The 22,358-nt window shown below is 27.1% G+C and overlaps 1 protein-coding gene across 8 annotated transcripts in view; it reads left to right on the top strand.

Annotated features, from left to right (window-relative positions):
- LOC127281559 (muscle-specific protein 300 kDa) overlaps positions 1-22,358 on the top strand; it is a 175,545-nt gene that overhangs the window by 21,221 nt on the left and 131,966 nt on the right. For 3 of the 8 annotated variants that reach the window (XM_051305302.1, XM_051305303.1, XM_051305301.1), the window contains exons 1-2: positions 6,290-6,915; positions 9,056-9,479. The exons of 3 other annotated variants lie outside the window; for them this stretch is intronic. In XM_051305302.1, coding sequence (XP_051161259.1) covers positions 6,598-6,915; positions 9,056-9,479 — 742 coding nt within the window. In that variant the 5' untranslated portion in view covers positions 6,290-6,597. Of the gene's footprint in view, positions 1-6,268; positions 6,916-9,055; positions 9,480-22,358 lie in introns of those variants that run through there. 2 more of the 8 variants (XM_051305308.1, XM_051305307.1) reach the window with 1 other exon arrangement.

Raw genomic sequence — 22,358 nt, 5'->3', positions numbered from 1 at the left:
GGAGTCAGATTTGTTCCATCACGTCAGCAGTTTTTCCTAACCTCAAAAAACATAACGGATTTCAAGGGTAAGCGGAATGTTTTTAAAGTTTAATGGTTTTACATTAGTATCTGGATGTTTTTTTGGTCCCTGATTACGAATCTGAAGTTAAAAACTTTAAATCCAATATGGTAAAATTAAAATTTTCAAAGAACATAATGGCGGATCCAATATGGCGGACGAATTTTTAAAAATTGTTAGATTTTAATGAAATTTATTATCTAGGGGTTTTTGAGGTCGCTGATTACGAATTTAAAGTCCAATTTTCAAAATTTAAAATGTCGGATGCAATATGCCGCACGAGTTTTTTAAAGTCGTTAGAATTTTAGGATAAAGGTTTAGGATAAAGGTCCAACTCGGGATTTTTTCATGGTGTTGTTGTGTAATAGTGATTTTTATTGTATATGTGGTAATAAAAAATCCAAATATTTAAATCCTCATTTTCAACCCTTAAAGCATCATGTCTGCCAAAACAAAAATACACGTTTCAAATGTTTTTCGATTCTGTGCAAAATGCCCATAGTCCGATCTCAATCGTTGAGTAACAATTGGGTAGTGTTACTTGTGAGAGGGATACCACTTATGAAATATTGTTTCTTCCATTGGTTCATTAATTTCAATTTTAAGGTTAATTTATTTAGTTTTTATTATTTGAGAGGGAATATAATTGTTAAATGTTTAATTTTATTTAATAGACAATTTTTATGCTTGACAACTGTCAAGAAAATAATTTTGGAAGCTAATTTAGTTTGTTGTTGTTAATATCACTACACCTTCGAAAAGTACAAGGTTTAAGCTTAAATTTGACTTTTATGATAAGTCTCTAGCACGTCGGATTTATCCGGTAGAAAATTTCAAAAACATGATTTTTGGGAGATTTCCCCAAAATTTTCTCAAAATCCTAACTTGATGGGAGGTTTTGGTTATACCAAATTCAGGATTCAGCGTACTAAAAACTACTGGAAATGACTTGTCGATCTCAAACAACGGAAATTTTTTTTTGTAGGCTTCCGTAATTCAACCCTTTGGTTATAAGGATTGTTAACGTCTTTGTTTAAAATGTGCGCAATTTTTTGTATTTTTAAATAAATAAATAATAATTATTATTATTATATTGTAAGTAATTCTATAATAGAATATATTTATTGATTTGACTTTATAAAAATATGATGAAAGACTGCTTTATTGCAAATCCATATTTCTGGTGTGAATGAACGGTTAATTATAGTGAGAGGAGGAAATGATAAGGTTTTGAATGAACTGAAATCGATTGTGACGAGTTTATACGATTTTGAAGACAGCATTTACGCCTCGCAATGCGACCTATTATTTTCCAGGATCAATGCTGTTAATGATGTAGCGAATGTACACATACGTGTGCAACAACGAACTGGCTAGTTGTATTGGGCAAAGGAAGCAGGTCAAGCAGGTGTTCGGAAGCACATTTTGTACATGTCCGCACGCACGCCAAAATAAGACCGCGATGAGCCTCAAAGTGTGCTTATTGTATTAACGAATTTTTTTCTAATACTCTAATATATACTAGAGTTTATTAGCGAGAGGGGAAAAAAAATATAGTATAAAAATCTTTGATATTGCTGTACAATATTTATATTGATGAATTATTATGATCATATTTTGTGCTATTTGAGTATTTTTAATTCTAAATTTTTTTTTGCTAATTTATTTGTTTGGTTAAAATTAACTTTGCGTATGAAGAAGAATTTTTTTTTCGATAATTACATAAAATATACACTTTAGACATTAAACTGATAGTGACCCTAATATTGTGAACAGCGTTCATTGAGCTTGAATCCATATAGTCTCGCCAAGACATCTGCTACTCTGAAATTTTGATTTGATTTACAGTCTTATTGCGTGAGAAATTTATCTCCCGTTGTGACACTGTTAGATGATATAATACAGATTAATATTTGTCTAAGTTTAAGTATATGTGACTTGTAACGTTATGTTATTTTCAATAATTATTCTTAAGCTTAATCTTTAAATTTTACTGGAATCGCTAATAAATATTTTAAATTACTAAAATTACTAAACTTTAATTAATTTAATTCTCAAATTCAATACAAAACAACTAAATATTTTAGAATTTTATCTTATACGTTAGTTATTTCAAAATCTTACAAATCGGTAGGGGGTCACATTTTCCAAAAAGAATGTTACCAATGACCATTTTTTTTAAAATTTTCACAAAATCAAAATTTCCAAAAAATTATATTTCATAATGTTTATTTCTTGTCCGAAAATTTTGAACAAAATACATTACACTGACAGGAACAACTTCATGTTGCCTTCTTTTAAAAAATAAAATTGCAGATGTCAGACAGCAGTAAAAAATTATTCGGTGCAAAGTTCTTAATTCTTATAAACAATTATGGCAGAAATACTTCAATTAAAATCTTGCATCAATGGCTTCTTATATTACCTACAAACACTCAAATCTGTCTGGTAGACTTATTGGACATGTAATAAAAGAGAAAGCCGATACAGAAATAAAGCTTAGACAATTGCAACTAGGACAGAAAATTAAAAGAGGAATTGATGCGAAGAAATTGCAAGCTCAGGAACAAATTGTTAATACTGTTGCGACATATCACGATCATGTCCAAAATGGAGATGTTTTAACGGACTTAAGAGGTGTCAGTTATAACCCTAATGTTCATGGCAGAAGTCCTTTATTAAAATATTGACACTAATAAATTTGAACAAAATTCATTTCTCTATTTTCTTTTCTTTTTCACGGGATTTTGATAACAACAAACTGAAGATCAAAAATTGGAAACTTCTAGGCATTATTCCATGCTTGCGACGTTGTCATATTAATTGTACATTGACTGACAGTTCATTACGACGTTTTCTGCTCTTCGATTTATACGTATTTCTCATTGATTATGTTTATTTTTAATTATTACTAGTTTTTTCAGTTTTATTTGTTAGTGTTAAAAATTAATTCATTTTTTCTAAATAGGTAAATTCATTTTATACAATACAAAAATATTTTAGGTGCAAAATAACGTTGATTAATTTCTTTTTTAATTATATTGTTACGTCCGGACGTGTCGGTTCGACCTTTGTTTTTATTAAAATTTAAGAAAGGGAAACCAATGATGATATATAATTATTTTATAATGATTATATATAAACATGTGTGACTATGTTGATTGTGTGAGCTCACCGTATGAATGAATAAAATGACAAATTGTTTAATATAAGTTATATGTTAGTAGTTTAATTGTCTTTATTTTATATTTTTACCAATATTTAAATAATAATTCCATATTTCTCCTAATATAACTATATTTTAGCATTGTATAGTCAACAATTCTAAATCATAAATGTAACCCTAAACTTAAAATCCTAGAAGAAGATTATTAAGAATTTGGGAATTTACGTATTATAAACTTTATTATTCCAAGAGACGATTTAGAGAATGGACCATCTTGTCACTTCTTTTGAATTGGAGCCTTTCTTAAGCTGGGTCCTCGTTTATTTTTCATTTATCAATTTTTCATCTACTAGAGTTTATTGCGGTAAACCCTATCATAAAAAAAGGTGCACTCGAAACTCTAAAAAAAATAACAAGACCGAGGTCTGTAACGCAGATGCTCGGTAATAAACTTAGACCCACAGTAATGAGTCATTTTGGGATCTAAACCCCACCCTCTACATGATTTTCCTCCTCTTTTCCATTGCTAATTGCGATTTGAGGAAATTCTATTTTTGGAAGGGAGAAAATTACAAAGTAGGGATATGATTTTGGCAAATTTCAATCCTTGAGGCCCTCGAGTGTCACCTTAAGAGTAATCTTTTTAAACTGGCAAGAGTAAGATAAAATAACGAGGTCTCTGTTTACGGGCCCCTTTTCAAGTTCTTGCTGGACTTTGTCCACCTTTTAAGAACCACTGAAGTGCTCGTGGTCGGTCCTCTTTGTGTCTTCTTGATTTTGCCCGTGATCTAAATAGTTCCGGTAGTTTAATTAAAATTAAAATAAATAAAACCCAGAATCTTCTTCAAGGATATCGACGTCTATTGCTGTACTCATGGTATGGTAAGTAAAAATCTTAACTATTTTCAATGGTTTATTCGGAGAAATAAAGTTGTTATAAATAAAGGCAGTATTTAAATTTTAATTGTTTTATTCCACTGCGTGGGTTGGTATTCCCTTTGAAAGAGTAAGGATCCACAGAGATATTAAATAAAATATCCTCTTAAAGTATTTACAAAATTAAAAAATGTCATAGATAAATTTCACGGAGAAAGGTCCATATAAAATACATACAGTTTTCATCAAAAGTCCCCGAACGATTGGATATTTCTTCAGGATTGAATTTTTGGAAAAAATGTTCATGATAAACATGAAAAGTTGTTCATGATAAAAAAGTCTATTAAAGTAGGTATTTCAGAAATTGGCCCATATTGGTCCTATGTGTAAAGAGTTCCTTTTTTTAAAATGGAACTATCTTCTGGAAAAGTGTAAATAAAATCCTACTACATATTAAATTAATATTATTGAATATTACAAGCAGATTGTGCCATTAACTACCAAAGTGTATTGTTTTCTGTTTAAAAAAATAATATTATTTATGACAATTGTTACATATTGTATATTAATGTATTAATCACCGTCATGTCTATGTTGATTAATAAAAAATAAACATTATATTATTGTATATTATTATTATTTATCATTTTTAATATTTTAATATAATTACATTAAAAATTTTTAAAAATTTTATTTTAATGGTTTTCGGTAAATTTTTTCTAATTAATTTCAGCACGTTTGCTTTGACACTTTTAGCAAATTCATAATAAAAGTTTACTGCAACTTTATCTAGGCAGTTTATAGTAAATTTAATATTAAAGTTTTCAGAAAGTTTACTATATAAATTTTCAGTACAATTATTCTCTAAATCTGAATCAGTAGAAATTTTACTAATTCAATCAGTACTTTTCATTTTAACTGAAGTTTCAGTTATTTTTTGAAATTTACTAATATAATTAGTGAATATGTAAGCAATAAAAAATAGCTTATGTAAATCAGTAATTTGTATATAACATAACCTTTAAAATTAACTATTAAATCAGTAGATTTTGTGGCCGCCGCCATATATTTATATTACTGATTCAATCAGTAATTGATATTTTACTAATTGAATCAGTAAATTTCTACTAATTGTCAGTTGCTCAATTCTCGCTATGGCAATTAGTAGATTTCTACTGCTAATAAGTAAAATATGACTGATTCAGATTTAGAGAGTACTATGTAAATTTTTAACAATTTTTCTATGTAAACTTCCAGTAAGTTTTCATGTTCAACTTCCCGCAAGTTTTCATGGTAATGTTGCAGTAAATCATGATAAACTTGTAGGAGAAAGGATATTTACACACATGGTGCAAGTTTATAGAAAACTTGCAGTACAAACTTGATGAAAAATTTCGTGCTATGTGCGAGTTGCCAATAATAAAAAAAAAAGTTTGTTTCTTAAAAATGTTTAGTTATTGCAAAAATTCGATACATTGAAAGAAATCAAAATGATGTAAAAAAGTTTCCTCTTGTCATTTATATTTACGAGGAAGCAGCATTTCAATGACACGGTTTTTCATCCGTCTAAAATTGAATTGTGTAATATTATAATCTTTTTTAGGCAAATAATATATATGGCACAAGAATTTAAAGAAGATCTTTTGTTATCGGTACTTGCATATACTACAATTGTATGCACTTCCTTTTTGACAAAACCCCTCAATTCCGTTTCATCAATCTTTCATCATATGTCAGAAAAGTGCAATTCAGCGTCACCATTAAATTCCTGTTTAGCTGGAAAGGAAATTAATTTTAAAATTCATCTATTTGATAGGCAGTACCATAGAAAAGTAAATAGTTTCTTAAACGTCTTCTTTAACTCTCTGTTATAAATGAAGTCAAAATACTTGAATTCAAAATAAGGAAGAATAAAAGATTGATCGAGTGGGTATATTGGAACTGGCAAAGCAACTATGTGTGGTAACGATTGTAGAATGTTAGAGGGGGTTGAAATACGGATATATAGCGAGGCGAGGGTTGGTTTTGATGGTAGCGGAGAACTGTTTAAAAGCAGTTGGTTTATACAACCTGCATCCACACTATAGCCTAACAATCGTCGGCGATGGAAAGGCACTGGAAGGAGAAAACTTGACTCTCCACCACGAGCCAACCTAACCAGTATCGAACCGGCGTCTGAACCTACGCCACGTATCTTATATATATAATATGTGTGTATGTTGTTTCCCTAAACGGAATTTAACCTTCCCATATATACTATATCACAATTCAAGACCTTTCTCTCGTAACCACGTGCTTTGAATTTTTTTTCTACCTATTAGTTGTCAGCCAATTTTTCTAAAAAAAAATTTAGTGAAAATATTGTTTATTAAAATAGTGATTGTGTGAAGAAAAATTGTTTATAAAATAATTGCAATGAGAAGGAAAAAATGTGATATTAAAAATGTTATGACAGTAATTGTGATGATAATGAAAGTTTAAGTATAACTCAAAGGATGTCGCGATCAACCCCGCCCTGTGGTGGTAAGGGTGGTGCCGGGAATTCTACCCCGAGTGGCAGCCCGAAAACACCACGTGGCAGTAGTGCTCTCAGCGAGAGGGTTAACTTCTTTGAGCAAATGTGGTCGAGAGGTAGTAGTCGATCAGCGAGTATGGATGATCTTCAGAGGGATGAAATAGATGGTCAGGGGAGAAGAAGAAGCACCTCAAATTTGGCTGTGAATATGCCTAGATCATCGTCTAGGGCTAGTAATTCCTCATTTGAAGAGAGCTTCGAAAGGCTCGTTGAAGAGGGGGAATTAAATGGAGCAAAGGTATTGAAGGGATTTAGAATTTTTGATCCTTTCAATAAAAAAATTCACATTAGCATTACTTCTAATTTTGATCTTTTATAATTCTTATAATTCCTTAATCCCTAATGATTGTTTTAGAAATGAAGATGGATATTGATTTAATAATTAAGGGGAATAAAAATCAAGTGATTTACAAATTTTTTAAACTATTATTAAGAATATAGATAAACTTGCTTAAGATTAACAATTCTTTATGGTTAATTAAATTCTTTCCTTGTTTTTCCTCAGGGAAAAAATTATAAACCTCCGTAGGCATAATTCAATAATCTTTAAAGCGAAATATTTAATCTTCGTAGAATCTGAAAATGATCTAAAGTATATAGTTAAGAGCATGTGTGGTAAATGTAAGTGTAAGACAAATATTTATATAATTGTTGAACATACGGATAAAGAAGGTTATAAATAATTGATGTAGGATATGATTATGAGTATTATTAATGATGATTAAACAACATGAAAAATATTAGGCAAATGTTTAGATGAAAATTTAGTATCTTTGCAGCAGCTTTTTCTATTAAGAAAGCAAAAGGGAATTTTTAAATCTAACAAACTATAGAGATTAGAAAATATTTAAAAATAAATGTAACTAATAAAGATGCTTTTATTTTAATATCTGTCAATTGTAGCGAAATTGTTATCAGTGTTATAAATTACATCATTATCATATATATATATATATATCATTATTGAGACATATTTATTTTAATCTTTTTACTAATTTATTCAGAGTAAAATTATTAGCCACAATAATAACTGAATCCTTGAATCAATTTTGTACAAAGTCTAAATGATTAATTGCCTAGAAAGAGTTCTTGAATCATTTTTATGAATGAATTGATGTTTAAAGATGAATATAAAGATAAGTTACATTGGTTATAAAGTAAAAGTATTTTTTTCATCAATTCCATTTGCCTTGAAAGAGTTAAAGAGATAAAATATTTTTGTTTGCATATTGACAAGAATTTATAAGTTGCAAATTTACAGATAGCAGATGATAAAAAGAAAACTAGAAACAATTAAATTTAACATACTGTCGTATAATTCATTGATTTTAAAATTCTAATTATAGGGGAAAAAAATAAAGAAAAGAGAATTTTCTACAAGCAGTCAATTTTTCATTTCTAACAAAAATATAACTATATAGAAATTTAATTAAAGGAAAATTATAATGCAGAAAAAATTGATTTTACAATCTCTAATCAAACGGGAATTTCTTTTCAATCTTGCCAATTTAATTTTTTTCCACTTTGTGCCAACACCTGAGCCAAGTTTTCTGTTTTTCATTCTCGATGATATAAACTCCACAAAAGGAAATTTAAATGAAAAACTATTCATTGCCATTTTTTTTCATCAAATTTAAGTATTTATTATTCAAGGACAATCTTGATGAAAAAATTTTCATGAGAAAATTGAATCTAAATATTTTTCTCATATATAACGATTCATTGGAACATAAATGTTCAGTAGGATTTTTTTCCTTAACGAAATAAAAAAATATTTTTATCCAATATGAATATAAAGATTCAATCTATTATGCAATTGAGAATATTAATTTCTTAGAATATCAATTCCTTTAATTAAACTATTTTCTTCAGTGTCGATGGCAACAAGAAACAGATGGGGGGGGGGGGCAAGGGATTAAAAGGCAATATCCATCTTTATTTATAATTTAAAATCCATTGATTATCTTCTAATATTTTTGTCGAATTCGGAAAATTGGCATTGAACCGAATGCTGTTCGAATTTTGTTAAAAGAAGAATTTTGCCGCTAATCCATGAAATATGATGGAAAAAAATTGATACAAATTATTAAGTTAGTTAAAGTATACAAGAATTAATTACTAATTAATTAGAGCTGAATTTAACTCAATTCTTGTATACATTAACTAACTTAATAATTTGTATTAATTTTTTTCCATCATATTTCATGTTTTATCAGTAGAATTTTGCATTCAGCCAAAGTTAACCAAATTCGGTTCAAACGCAGTATTCCGAATTCGTCAGGGATATTAATTTCCTAAAAATTTATCACCTCTCCAATTTAAAAATAATTCCATAATTATCATTATTTTAATTGGAGATTGCAAAATTTTACCAAAAGGTGGTGAAATTCGAGAAGATCACAGTGAAAAAGAGTTTTCGTGAAATTACAACAGCATCGACATTAACAAGTGGAATTGGAACCAATGGAAATAATCCCACATTAGGACAAGTGTTAACGGAAGCAAGTACACCAAGTGAAGAACATGCATTTGAAGATTCAGCATATCAAAGTCATAGTCATGGAATACAAAGTCAATGTAGTAAATCAAGTTCAGTGACGTCATTTGCTAAATTTCCCTCGGAGGAAAGTCTTAATTTTCCAAGAAGAGGAACAAGTCCACGACCATCAAGTGCATTAGATGAAAAACCACCATCCGAATGGTACGCTGAATATCGTAATCAGAGCTTCCAAAATATTGGATCAAGAATGGAATACGTACGAAGTCGTAGTGAATATGATGCACATATTGCAGAGATCAAAGGTACGGGATATAATTACAATTGTTTTTTTTTTTTTTTAAATCAGAATTTATTAGATTACATAAAAATTCGACGGCGGATAAATACTTGGTTTATAATTATCATTATTGATATATAATCTTGGGAGATTTTTGATAAAAATTTTTCTGTTTTTAATAATTTTAATATATTCCTATATTCTTTAGGCTAACAATTGTTAAAAAAATTCACAACTGTCTGTCCGTCTGTTTGTCCTATTTTTTTTAATTTTAAACGGAAAATAAGGTTCACGTAATGTAAGGAGTAAAACTATTTGTTTCTCTGTGACATTAGCTTTAGCATAGTGATTAGAGTGTTGGATTTTAAAACTCAGGGTCCCGAGTTCGAATCCCACTAGGTGTAAATATTTTAATTTATAAAGGCCCTAGCAGGAGAGGCATGGAAAAAGTGCCTTCGTATGAATCAGGTTTATATTTGGGGAATAATTTAGTTCTATTATAAAATTTATTTTCTCCAAATTTCAACTAAAAAAAAAAAAATTTTTGTTTTTAAGTTACACGCTTTTTGGAGAAATTCAAAAATTTTTATTTTCATAAAAAAATATATGTAAACTTTTTTAAAAATTTTTGCAAACTAAAATTAGATTTTTTAAAATTTCAATATTGCTGACCCAATGTGGAATATGTTTGTTTTTTTAAAAAAAAAACATGAAAAAAAATAAGATTTGACGTCAGACTTGTATAGAGATAATGTCAACTAATCTACTTTGATGTAGATGAATGTGCGTCGTAGAAGATAAAATCTTTGTGAATCAGGAATGAGTGAGTTGAGATGCAATTCACAAGAGCGAAGACGTCCACGTATGACGTCATGTGTGGTATTCAGTTAACCTAGTCCTCCTTACGCAATGGGAGAATATATAGGTTATATGGGGGGAAATATAAAAACACCTGGTGATGTTCCAACACAAAAAGAAGCAACAACAAAAATATATGGAATAACCAAATATTATACCCAATCTTTTGCCACATTAAGTAAATATTTATTTTTTTTTGGATTTAGAACTATATATATTATATTATATTATATTATATTATATTATATTATATTATATTATATTATATTATATTATATTATATTATATTATAATATTATTCAGGTCTGTTGGTTTCTTTTTGTATTTATAATTCAAGAATTATTAAAATTTCAAATCTTCGATTCCTTTGAGATGCTATAACGTTAAATCAAGTAATTGAACAATTTCAAAACAACTTTAAAGTTTTAACACCTACACTTCTAAAGAAGCCAAAATCCAGAAATAACCAATAGGTCGAGAGTAATTATACTTTCGAGAAATATGTGCTCTATATTTGATAAAGAATTTTTTCCAACTTTTCATTTTAATGTTTATACAAAACAAATTTTTGACTAAAAATAAAAATTATTTTTAATTTTTAATTAACATATATATTCATTTTCTTCTAAATTAATATAATTCTACTATTAATTAAATTCTTCTATTATGTAGAAGGTAATTTATTTTTCTAACTATTTATAACTTATTAATTTTATTAAATTGCTATTATTTATTAAAGTACTCTCTATAAAATTAGTTAGAATTCGTTCACTTTAAAAGAAAAAAATTAGTAAAAAGTTTAACTGATTTAAATTAATTAACGAATTCTCACTAATTCAAATTTAGAAGAGTACTAAAAATTATTTATTAAAATTTATCATTAAATTATTATTATTATTATTTATTTAATAAAATAAAAGTTCGAAGCGCTGATAAGCTTGCAAGTATATAAAAGAAAAATTATTATTTGGTTTATTACTTAAGCAAGATTGTATATAATAAACTTATTATATTATGTACCTATGTAAATTAAAAATTCAGTTGCCAAAGAAGGAAAGCAGTAAATTCATAAATAAATTGAAAGAATACAAAAATTGTAATAAAACAAGTGGGATTGCAATGGAAACCGGATATTTCAGTAATTCACGCTATAAAGCGTGAATATTGTGGCGAGATACCGAAACGAAATTTCGTCTGGTTGGTGGATTTTTCTTCTTTTATCATTCCTGTTAATAGTTAATGGTCACATAAGTCTGCCAGTTCAAGGTTTCTCACTTCATTCTCTGTTTCTTATGCTGTTTCTGACTTTTTAGTTGTTTGGGTATATATATATTTTTTTTTAGTCTTCCTCTCACTCAAACATATATAATTCACACGTTGTATTATCTCAAAATTTATCAAAATAATTGCATTATTTGTTAATAGGTATTCTTTATATATTTATAATTAATTTTAATATAATTCTTTTATTCGTCTTTTAATAGATGCTTAAATAATTCATAAGTTACGATTTAAAATTTAGCGCCATTATTCATAGTTTTGTGTTACAATGTTGGTACTTGTATTTGTTAATGTGTTTGTTCAGTTCAGAACATTTCTAACCTAAAAATTTTGCTATTTAATGGTATTAAGTAGATTTTAAAATAGAAAATTTGTTTGTAAAAAGAAATTCAATGAGAAACTTGGAAACTGCGTTTAAGATAAATATTTGAAAATGTTAATTCAATTCATTTCATTGACAAATAAATAAATTCGTAATCTTTCTTGAAGTTTTTATGTCTTGAATGGTTAAGATCCTTAAGGCGGAGAGTTCGTACTCGGGGGGTCGATTATGTAAATCCATTTCCTCTTCCATTTTTTTCAATTTTCAATTTCCACTTTCACTTCCATTTTCACTTCCTCTTTTTCCAATTTTCACTCCCATTTCCAATTCCACTTTTTCTATTTTTACTCCCATTTCCTCTTTCACTTTTTCCAATTTTCATTTCCAATTTTCACTCCCACTTCCATTTCCACTTCCTCATTTTCCACTTTTGGAAGTCTTTGAGATGTCTTTAATGAGTCTTAATTCGAATCTTAATTCAGTATTTAAGCTTTAATTATTTATAATTTTAATAAAAATTATAGCCTCAATCAATGTTACCTTCAGTAAATAATAGCTTCAATGAATGTTATCTTTCATTCTTAAATCAAAAGTAGCTTCTGTAATAAATTTTGTTGCTACAGTCAACTGTTATAAATTTTAATAAGTACCTAACCAAAAATTTCAGTATTATACCAGAGTTAACTACTGACGCAGTACTGGTTCAGTATTGGCTGCCAAGGCTGGGCAGTCTGTACTAAACCAGTACTGGTATTTTCATTGTATCAGTACTGGTGCAGTACCACCCTCACAGTACTGGCAAACCAGTACTGAGCCGATATTGAGCCTGTACTGGCTCAAATAGATTTTCTTTTTGATTAATACTAGTTTACAAAAAGTTCTAGAGTGAACCCGCTAAATCTTTTTGTTTAAATATTTTGTTTTTAAAAATTTGTTCACTTTGATTTTATTTTTGAAAATTAAAAGGTATTTTATTTTGCTTTTTTGTAAGTAAAATTATTTAAACAAAAAGTTTCGTGAGACTAATTCCAAAACATTTTGCAAGTTTTTTTTTATTGTTTGCAGATATGCAATAAACCAAAAAAAATTTTAAACGATCAAACTAAAAATAAATAAAATTTTTTATAAAAAAATTAATAATTTTTAAAATAAAAATTTTAAAAAATTTTCTTGACAACACTTGTTAAAAATTAAAAAACAAGTTTTATTTTCTTAAAAAAGTTTTTCAAAAATTTATTTTGATGCATTAATTAAAGTGAATAATAAAATAATTAAATAGCTAATTGTATAATTATATACATTATAATTATTTTATAAACATTTTTATTTTTACTGAATTGTTTTTATATATTATAAAAACTTTGGTTTTATAATAAACATATTTTTCTATTTATTTTTTGATTTTTTAAAATAATAATTTGCAATATATATATATTATACTTAATAAGGAATAAAAATTCTTGGTGTTTTCGATTTTATATATAATAAAATATTAATTAGTTAGTTGACTAATTTAATTAATATTTAATTTGTGTTGGGTTACTAAAAATTTCACACACTTTTTCCTAAAAAAAAAGTATTACCTGGAGCAGAGATTTCACTATTGCAGTGAAACTTATCTCTGTTACAGTTAAAGCTTTCTTTTCGTATACAATAAATTACAAAACTACCAGTACTCAGCCAGTACTGAACCAATAGTGGTTACCAGTACTGGTGCCAACTCTAACAGCCAATACTGGTAAAATGTTATCATCCCAAAGTTACGCCAACTCTGGTGCCAATACTGGGTGCCAGTACTGCGCCATTAGTAAATTTTTGATTGGATAAATATGTTAGCCACAATCAATAGTAACTCATATACAATTACCGATCGTTTGAAAATATTATAATAATTTAATTTCTCTTCATTGAAATAAAACATTTTCAAGTTTTTCTACTCCGTAGATAATTCTGATCTATTTAATGATATGTATATTAATGACTATATATTGTATATGAGTTGAATATAAAAATGATTTCAATGTAATCGATTATTATAAATGTTCGAGTATTTTATGCAGTGATGTTGGTAACCTTGAATGGGAAGCCAGACTTTTAATAAAAGTCTCTTGCGCTTTCTCTTTCATCTCCGCACGACTTTTGATCTTTGTCGATCGATGATACAATCATTTCGTAATCAATGCGATTTTGCGAAGGTGATAATTTGACTGATAAACAATATATGTTGACAGAAATTAATTTGCAGAATATTATAGTATGTAGTTATAATTTTATTTATTTTTTGTTAATTTCTTCTTGTATTTAAATTTAATTATTTAAAGAATATATATTAAAATAATAATAATAATAATAATAATTTAATATCCCCAATAGTAAGTTTTTTTTCAAATATTTTTTTAAATTTTTCATTAATTTTGTCGACTGCAAATCATTATCGAGTTTCTAATTTTAGTTTATTGTTTCGATTATTTTAAATGGTACATGTTACATCATATCTAGTAATATATATACACTGCGTTTTATAAATGGGTAAATTTTAATAATTTTATCTTTTTTCTTGATTTATTATACATTTATGTTTCTTTTATTTTGAATAATTATACATTTAGACTGTATATATATATATATAATTTTGCTTTTAATTAAAAATGTCAATATTTGAATAATTAAAATGTACTCTCTAAATTTGAATTATAATTAGAATTCGTTCACAAATTCAAATGGGACGCATGATTGTGTTCTAAAAATCATTAGTTAGAATTTTCATTTTATGGAATTTCATTCGTCATATAATTATTTTTGAGCCAAATTTTTATTTGTTCGAATTAGTATCTTGCAGAATTTTCAACGAAACGATTTTCTATATTACAGAATTCCATATTGTTTGTTCGGTCATTTGTAATTTCGGACAAATGAAAATTCTAACAATTAGAAATTCTGTTAAATGATTTTTCGATTAAATAAAAATTTTGTAGTATAAAAAATCGATTATTTGGAAATTATATGAAATTCTTCCCAATAAAAATTCTTTAAAATGCCTATTATGTTAAATGAAAATTTGAGAAAATAAAAATTCTGACAAATAAAAATTCGAAGAAATCAAAAATTCTGTGAAGTGAATTTTCGGTTATATAAAAATTCTGTAATATAGAAAATCGTTTTGATGAAAATTCTTGCAAAATACTAATTCGAACAAATAAAAATTTGGCTCAAAAATAATTATGACAAATGAAATTCCATAAAATGAAAATTCTAACTAATATGATTTTTAGAACATAATAATGCGTCCCATTCAAATTATAGTAGAAATTTTCACTAATTTTTAGTAAAATATTATTATTGTTATTATTAAATATTACTTAGTAAAATTTTTTTTAAAAGTTTTAATGAAAAATGACTAAAAGTTAGTACATAGAAACGAATTCTTAATATTTCAAATTTGCACGGAAGAAAAATAAATAACGAATTTTATGAAAGTATTTTCAAATCGTGAAAAATATGGTAAGAAGAAAAATTTCTATATAAGAAACACTATAATCTTTAATAAACTTTTATGAAATTTACAATAGTTCTATTAAAATTTGGTAAAACGTATTTGATTCATTACTAAATGATACTAAATTTTATTAATCTTGTATTAAGTTTATAGAAGTTTTTCTTAAAGACTAGAATTTCTTATATGAAAATTATGTTTTTTAGTATATTTTCCACGAATTGAAAATACGTTTATAAAATTCGTTTTTAATTTTTTGTTTGTTTACAGTGAAAAGTCTCCCCAAAAATACAGCGTATAATTTCGTATAAATTTTATTTGTGTCAAATAAAATTCTTATTTAAAGTAAATATCGAAATCGAGGAAATATAAAGTAAGGGAAAAATGAAAAGGGAAGGACTTATGACTCATTCACGGTATAATTTTGAGGCAAGGGTCAATCGATTTTTATATGTCCATTTAATGAGTGTTTCATAGTGTGAGTATATGTATACATATATATTAATATATAATCCACCCTAAACAGATGAGAGATTACGTGGTTCCGTTTCTAGTCGCATTATACAAAAAGAATAATTATACTTATCGTATTCATGATATAAAACGCATTCATGTAATCGATAAAATATAGAGTAATGGTACACCATTTATTATAAATAAATAATTGAAAAATTAAACAAGTATTGTATTTGATAATATGATAAAATGATACGTTTAATTACTTTTTAAAAAAAAAAAAATTTAAGCGAGGTTTATCCTCTCTTTAATTAAAAATTGTTGTTAAAACATTTTTGTAAACACACTTTTTTAATCAAATTTTATTTTTGTCGGTGACTATATAAAATTGACTGAAAGATAAATTAAAAATTTTTTTTTCTTTTCTTTTTTGGTTTTTATTTGAACGAAAGGAAATTGGTCTTTTATTTTTTTTTAAAAATAGGTATTTTTAAAAAAAAAAAAATAAAAGACTGGCGCACCTTATGCTTTTATCGTCAATTTCACGGTCAATTGCTTGTTGACACTTATCAGATAATGAATGAATACTTTACGACTTGAACATTATTTGGGTATATGCTTTACTTATAATCGGTTTACAATTTTTTTTCTTCAAATACAATATGTATACATTTGAAAGAAAATTATATTTAAGAAATTTTCACAAGTAGAATAAAATTTTTAGTTATTATTAACGTTTAATTAATAGTTTAATTAATAATAATAATAATAATAATAAATAATAGTTTAAGAACCGTTATAGAGTTTTAATATGATAATAATATGGTTTTTGAAATTATGTAAATTCATTCTAATTTCACTTGTCAGTTTCGTTTATGTGGGATTGAAGTTTATTTACAAAACTAATAATAGACTCTGAATAAAAAAAAGTTTTCGGAAGATACTAAAAAAAAAAAATGTAAATTAATAGTGTAAACGCAACGATTTCGTAATTATTGAAATTCAACTTCTCAAATTGAATGCCAAATAAAATAAAAATCAATGACACACTTGAGACATTCTGCGAATATTTGACTATAGATTTTGAAGAAGCATAAAAAATGCATAAATATAAACCACTTGTGAAGTTTAAGAATATTTGAAATTTATTTATTAAAATTGTATTGACACAGTTTCTCGAAAAAAAGTTATTAATATACATAAAATAATAATAATTGTAAAAAACCTAAACCATTTTCGGAAAATAATTATTTATATAAACTGATGTTATTGAATTTTATTTAATTTATATATTTAATTTACATTTAATTAAATATAAAAGTCATAAGCCAATTACAGAAATATATAAGTATGATTAAAAGTTAAATTAAAATTTAATAACAATATAAATAATGATATATACTTTAAATATTTTTTTCTCTTGCGTTGAATATGCTTTAAATTCTTTTTTTCCTCTTTAGACTGAATTATTTTACGCATTATTTCTATTTGTTTTTTGTTTTTTATTAAAACGATATTGACATTATGCCTTTCAGCATTTTCCTCCTTAGATCGAATTATTTTACGTTGTTCTTTGAAAAAATCTTTTTTTATAACACTTCCTTCAGTGTTCGTGAAATAGAGCTAATTTTAAAAACTTTATTTTTTCAAGAAGTTTATATCGTATAAGTTAGAAACTCATAAATCCATAACCAATAACTCATAAATATATATAAACTTATATATTTGTCACATAAATTTAAAAAATTCAAGGTTACCACAATTTCTAAAGAATTAGTAAAAATTCGTCCACTAATAATTTTTTATACGTTTATATTTACAAATTTTAAATTTATATATGATTGATTAGGCTGCGTCTACAATAGATTAAAAAATGTGTAACGATCGTGTAGTGTAAAGTCGTGACTTAGAATATTGCAAATTAACTGCTGTTAATAAACAAAAACATAACCTCAAATTCAGATTTTTAATATTAATTTAATTATTAATTTTAATTTTCAATATTAAAAATCTGAATTTGAGGTTATGTTTTTGTTTATTAGCAGCAGTTAATTTGCAATATTCTAAGTCACGACTTTACACTACACTACACTATACGATCGTTACACATTTTTTAATCTATTGTAGACGCAGCCTTAAATTACAATTTATATTTTTATTTGTACAGGTCAGGTTACAGAAATTCACGTAATAATATTTTATATGCTATTATTAATACCAAATTTAATTTAATTACTTATCTTTTTTAAAAAATAAACACTTTAGAAAATAACTAGATAATCTTTCACAAACTGTTTAAATAAAATTATACAACATTTACAAAACGATAATATTAAAAAAATTCAAATGATTCAAATTATATATATATTTAGTAATTTTTAAATTTATGATACATAACCTTAAAATATATTTCATTTACGTTTTTCCTTGAACGATTTCAAGCATATTTTGAGATTGATGAAATAAAATTATTTCTGTATTATTTTGTAGAAATAAAATAAATGTATTGTTTAAAGCCAGGTCCAAGTGAGGCAGCGCCATCTACATTGATACTAAAATTTTGGAAAATTTTCAACAGCCTTTTCTTGAAAACAAGATGGTAAAATGCTTTTTCCTTTATAGATAATTGATCTTGTTTCAAGAAAAGGCTGTTGAAACTTTTCCAAAATTTTAGTATCAATGTAGATGGCGCTGCCTCACTTGGACCTGGCCTTAAATTAACATACCTTTGGATTAGAAAAAATGTCACTATACATCACATACACTTGTTAGAAGTCCAGAAGAAAAAGACCGGAAAATTACGTTTAAATTTTCATGTTATAGTTGACTTTTAAATATTTCGTGTAATAAAATTACACAAAAGAATTAAATTTTCAACAATCACAGTATGTTTACACATTTTTTGAAATTACATTTTCATTAAATTTCCAATCGTTGTAGGTTAACGGGTACAGTAACATAGATACCCTGAACATACTTTCAACGACATTTTATCGGAATTTATTAAAGATTTTGTTATAAAATAAATTTCAAATGAAAGATTTGGTTTAAAATTTATAGTAAATAAGTTTAAAATTAAAAAACACTTTGATAAAAGTTTATAATATTAATTTAAAAATGTATGGTATGAAAATTGTAAACGACACCCTTAAATAAAATAAAAAATATTTAAACTACTATTTAAGTAACATGACAATATTGATTAATATTATCACAAATTTTATTATTCAGATTTAATGTACAAAAAAAGTTGCTTTTAAAAAATATATAATTATTTAACAATTTCTTCATATTCATAAAATTTGTAATCAATAATGCAAATTTTTTGAGGTTATTTTTTTAGAAAGTAAAATATTGAGGAAAATATAAACATATAAAATTTTTTGTCAACTGTATCAGTTTCTAAATATCGTATATTAATTAATTTACTAGTGATATTTAATTGAAAATTATTATTTTTTTAGTTATTATCGTTTTTAATAGCAGGTGTCGTTCACTGTCAGCAGGCCAATGCATACGTTATACCGCTACTATGCAGGGCTGAGTCGCACGACATAAAATTATAGACTTGACCAATCAGGAGATTATTTTATCTTGTGCTTATAAACTGCAACCATCTGATTTACCAAGTAATTAAATTGTCCAATTAGATAACGCATATTCGATTGTTGATCAAAAAGTAATAGTACGGTTACAATTGTTTTAAGGGCAAAAGCATAAGTAAAACAGAAAATATTTGTTGAGTTTAGCCAACCTTAAGTCGTCTCAGGCCTAGACTTATATGATTGTAATTTTTGCAACACTAACCTCTAAAGCTAAATTTTACACACCAAAAAGTGTGTGTAAAGAAGCTCTTTTTAAAACAGTGTGTAAAGTGATTCACTTTACGCACCGAAATTTTTCTCACATAATATATAAGGATTGTTTTAGACAATACAAAACCACAAAATTAAAGAAAGAACTTTATTTTTAAATTTATACACTACTTCTTAATGATATTTTTCCTGATAATTTATTTACTATAACACAAAACATAAGTAACGATTTTTAGGAAAAAAAAAATTATAACTATATTTTGAACTTATTTTGGTAAAATTATAAACGGCCAATTAGATGTTGCGTGAGAGTTGTATATTTTCAGACTTGTCACAGATGCGAAAGTCCACGTGCGCCTGCACCACATGCGATCTTACCTCATCTGCCATGCAATACTAATTACATAGTAATTATCAAACAATTTCGCGTACAAATAGCAGTGGATCCGCTCTAATGGAGAATGATAGACGACCTAGTGAGCAAGGGTGTGAAAGCTGTCTCTTTTATGTAAAACGAACAGATGGACTTAAACGCAATTTACTATATGTATACATATATATATACATCTATATCTATATATATACCCATTACTTCCGTTATAGGGCGCTTCTTAACCAAGTATTATCCACAAGTAAACAACCATTGAAATTATACAAATATTTATAATATTCTTTCTTTTTTTCCATTTCATTAACAAGATTCAATCTTGAAAATAGTTTGAATAATTTTTGTTAAAAGTGAAAAGTCATTATATTGAAATTAAGAAAAAAATGTAATGCATTTTTTTATTGGCTACCAGTCAATGTTGTTATTGTTGTGGAAAGTATATGTATGAAAAGTGTATGAAAAATCATTTATTTTATGTACATACACTGCAAGGCTAATGTCAAGGGCAAATTTGCTAATCTTTCATCAAGTGACTTCATACTGCTGTGTAGGATGCGCGAGGTCATTAAGGCACTTAATTATTAAAGTCTAGGTTGCCCTTTAACAAAATATATTCAATATTATAAGAAATTTAATGTAGTTGTATGAAAATTTTTATTAATTACTTTTATTAATACCAAGTGAATATAATAGTACAAACTATATATTTGATACACAGTGATCTCGTTAAATTCCAGAAGTAATTCTTTTTTTTTGTTATTGAAGTAAATTTAGATGTGTTATCTAATCTAATCTGAGAGGAGCTTAATCTGGGGTTCCCTTTAATAAGAGTTGGCATCTGAGTTATAATACGTATTGTAGCTGCTCTCCAGTTAACCCGAAAATTGTCAAAACCTATTTAGAGACGTTTAATGGGATTACCATTAATTAGCACCTGTGCGAAACAGCGCTTTTCACATGCAAAAAGTTAGAATATTTTTATAGAAAATTGCAAATAACATTCTAAAATAAATAATTACGTCACACCTTTGGTTGTGTTGGTTAATGGAATACTTCTCATGTTACTAGATTAGTGCTCTGAAAAAAATTAAGAACAAAACTATTTATTTTAATTAGATGTATTTGTTATTCATATTTAGAAAAACTGTTTTCGTTGCGCAGGTCAGAAATGATGATGGCGGTATCTAAGAAAACCATAAGCTATTTAACCTGATGATATTGTTCCAGTTTTAAAATGGAAGGTTATACCGAATAGTGTCTTTACATAGATATCCAATTCTAAACCAGATTTACATATCAAGAGATCAAGAATCATTAGAATTGTGGTCTCTGATCACTATTAAAAAGGTGAAACAATATAAACTGGGAAACCAGATTGTTTCCGAGTCTGACAGACTTACAGATTAATTCCTTTCTGGTTCCGACCATCATCCATTATTGTGGATGAAGTTGATGTAGTTTTTAAAGAACTACAGACCACCGTGGTAAGGAAAGGCAGTGCATGGAGCCTTCTTAGTATTTGCAGCAGCATGAGTGCTACTAGTATTGTACCTTCGGAGATAGATGCAGAGACCATCAGGAATGAACGTAAAAAATGCGATAAGTTGAAAGAAGAGGATGTGGGGAGTTAAACATTTTACATCATCTGGAGACAAGAAAGAAATATAAACAAAAAAATTAGAGAGAAAGCATTGTATTCAGTCTCTATAGCAGTTATGGAGGAAAAGAGTATATTCTATTTCAGACGTTATGGAGGGTCAAAAGAAAGGAGGAAGTATATTCAAAGGAAACGCATCGCATCCATTTTTTTTCCTTAGACGATTTTATCTGCACATGGAAATTTAGATACCGACGCTGACATTCAGACCTTTAGGTGACACACATACGCAATTCGTTTACGCGGTAAAATCGCCAGAACACAAGTTCTTGACACGTTTTGATCAAACTTCTAAGGAAAATAAACCCAGACGTCAGTCAGACAAAAGTTGTAACATCGCCTAAATGTTTAACGTGCAAGACTTCCAGTCAACTGCCAATTGACAATGCGACCGACCTAAGTCACGCTTGCCACTCTTGGTGAGAGCTGGGACCTTACCAATCCCTGGAAACTCTGCAGATTTCCACCCGAGTTGAGTTAATGCAACTCACACACCGAATGCGAAAGACGTGTGCACAACGTGCTAACGCATGCTAACCCCAAGCGATGTGGGCTATAACCACTGCCACCACGAATCCATAACCAATGCCTGGCGGAGACCCGAAGGTCTCCTGGGCTCCAGACACGTCCCGTG

The sequence above is a fragment of the Leptopilina boulardi genome, unplaced genomic scaffold (genome assembly GCF_019393585.1).
Source record: "Leptopilina boulardi isolate dan_hultmark-lab unplaced genomic scaffold, ZJU_Lbou_2.1 LbouV2_273, whole genome shotgun sequence".
Lineage (NCBI taxonomy): Eukaryota > Metazoa > Arthropoda > Insecta > Hymenoptera > Figitidae > Leptopilina > Leptopilina boulardi.
This window is presented reverse-complemented; position numbering and strand designations above follow the sequence as displayed.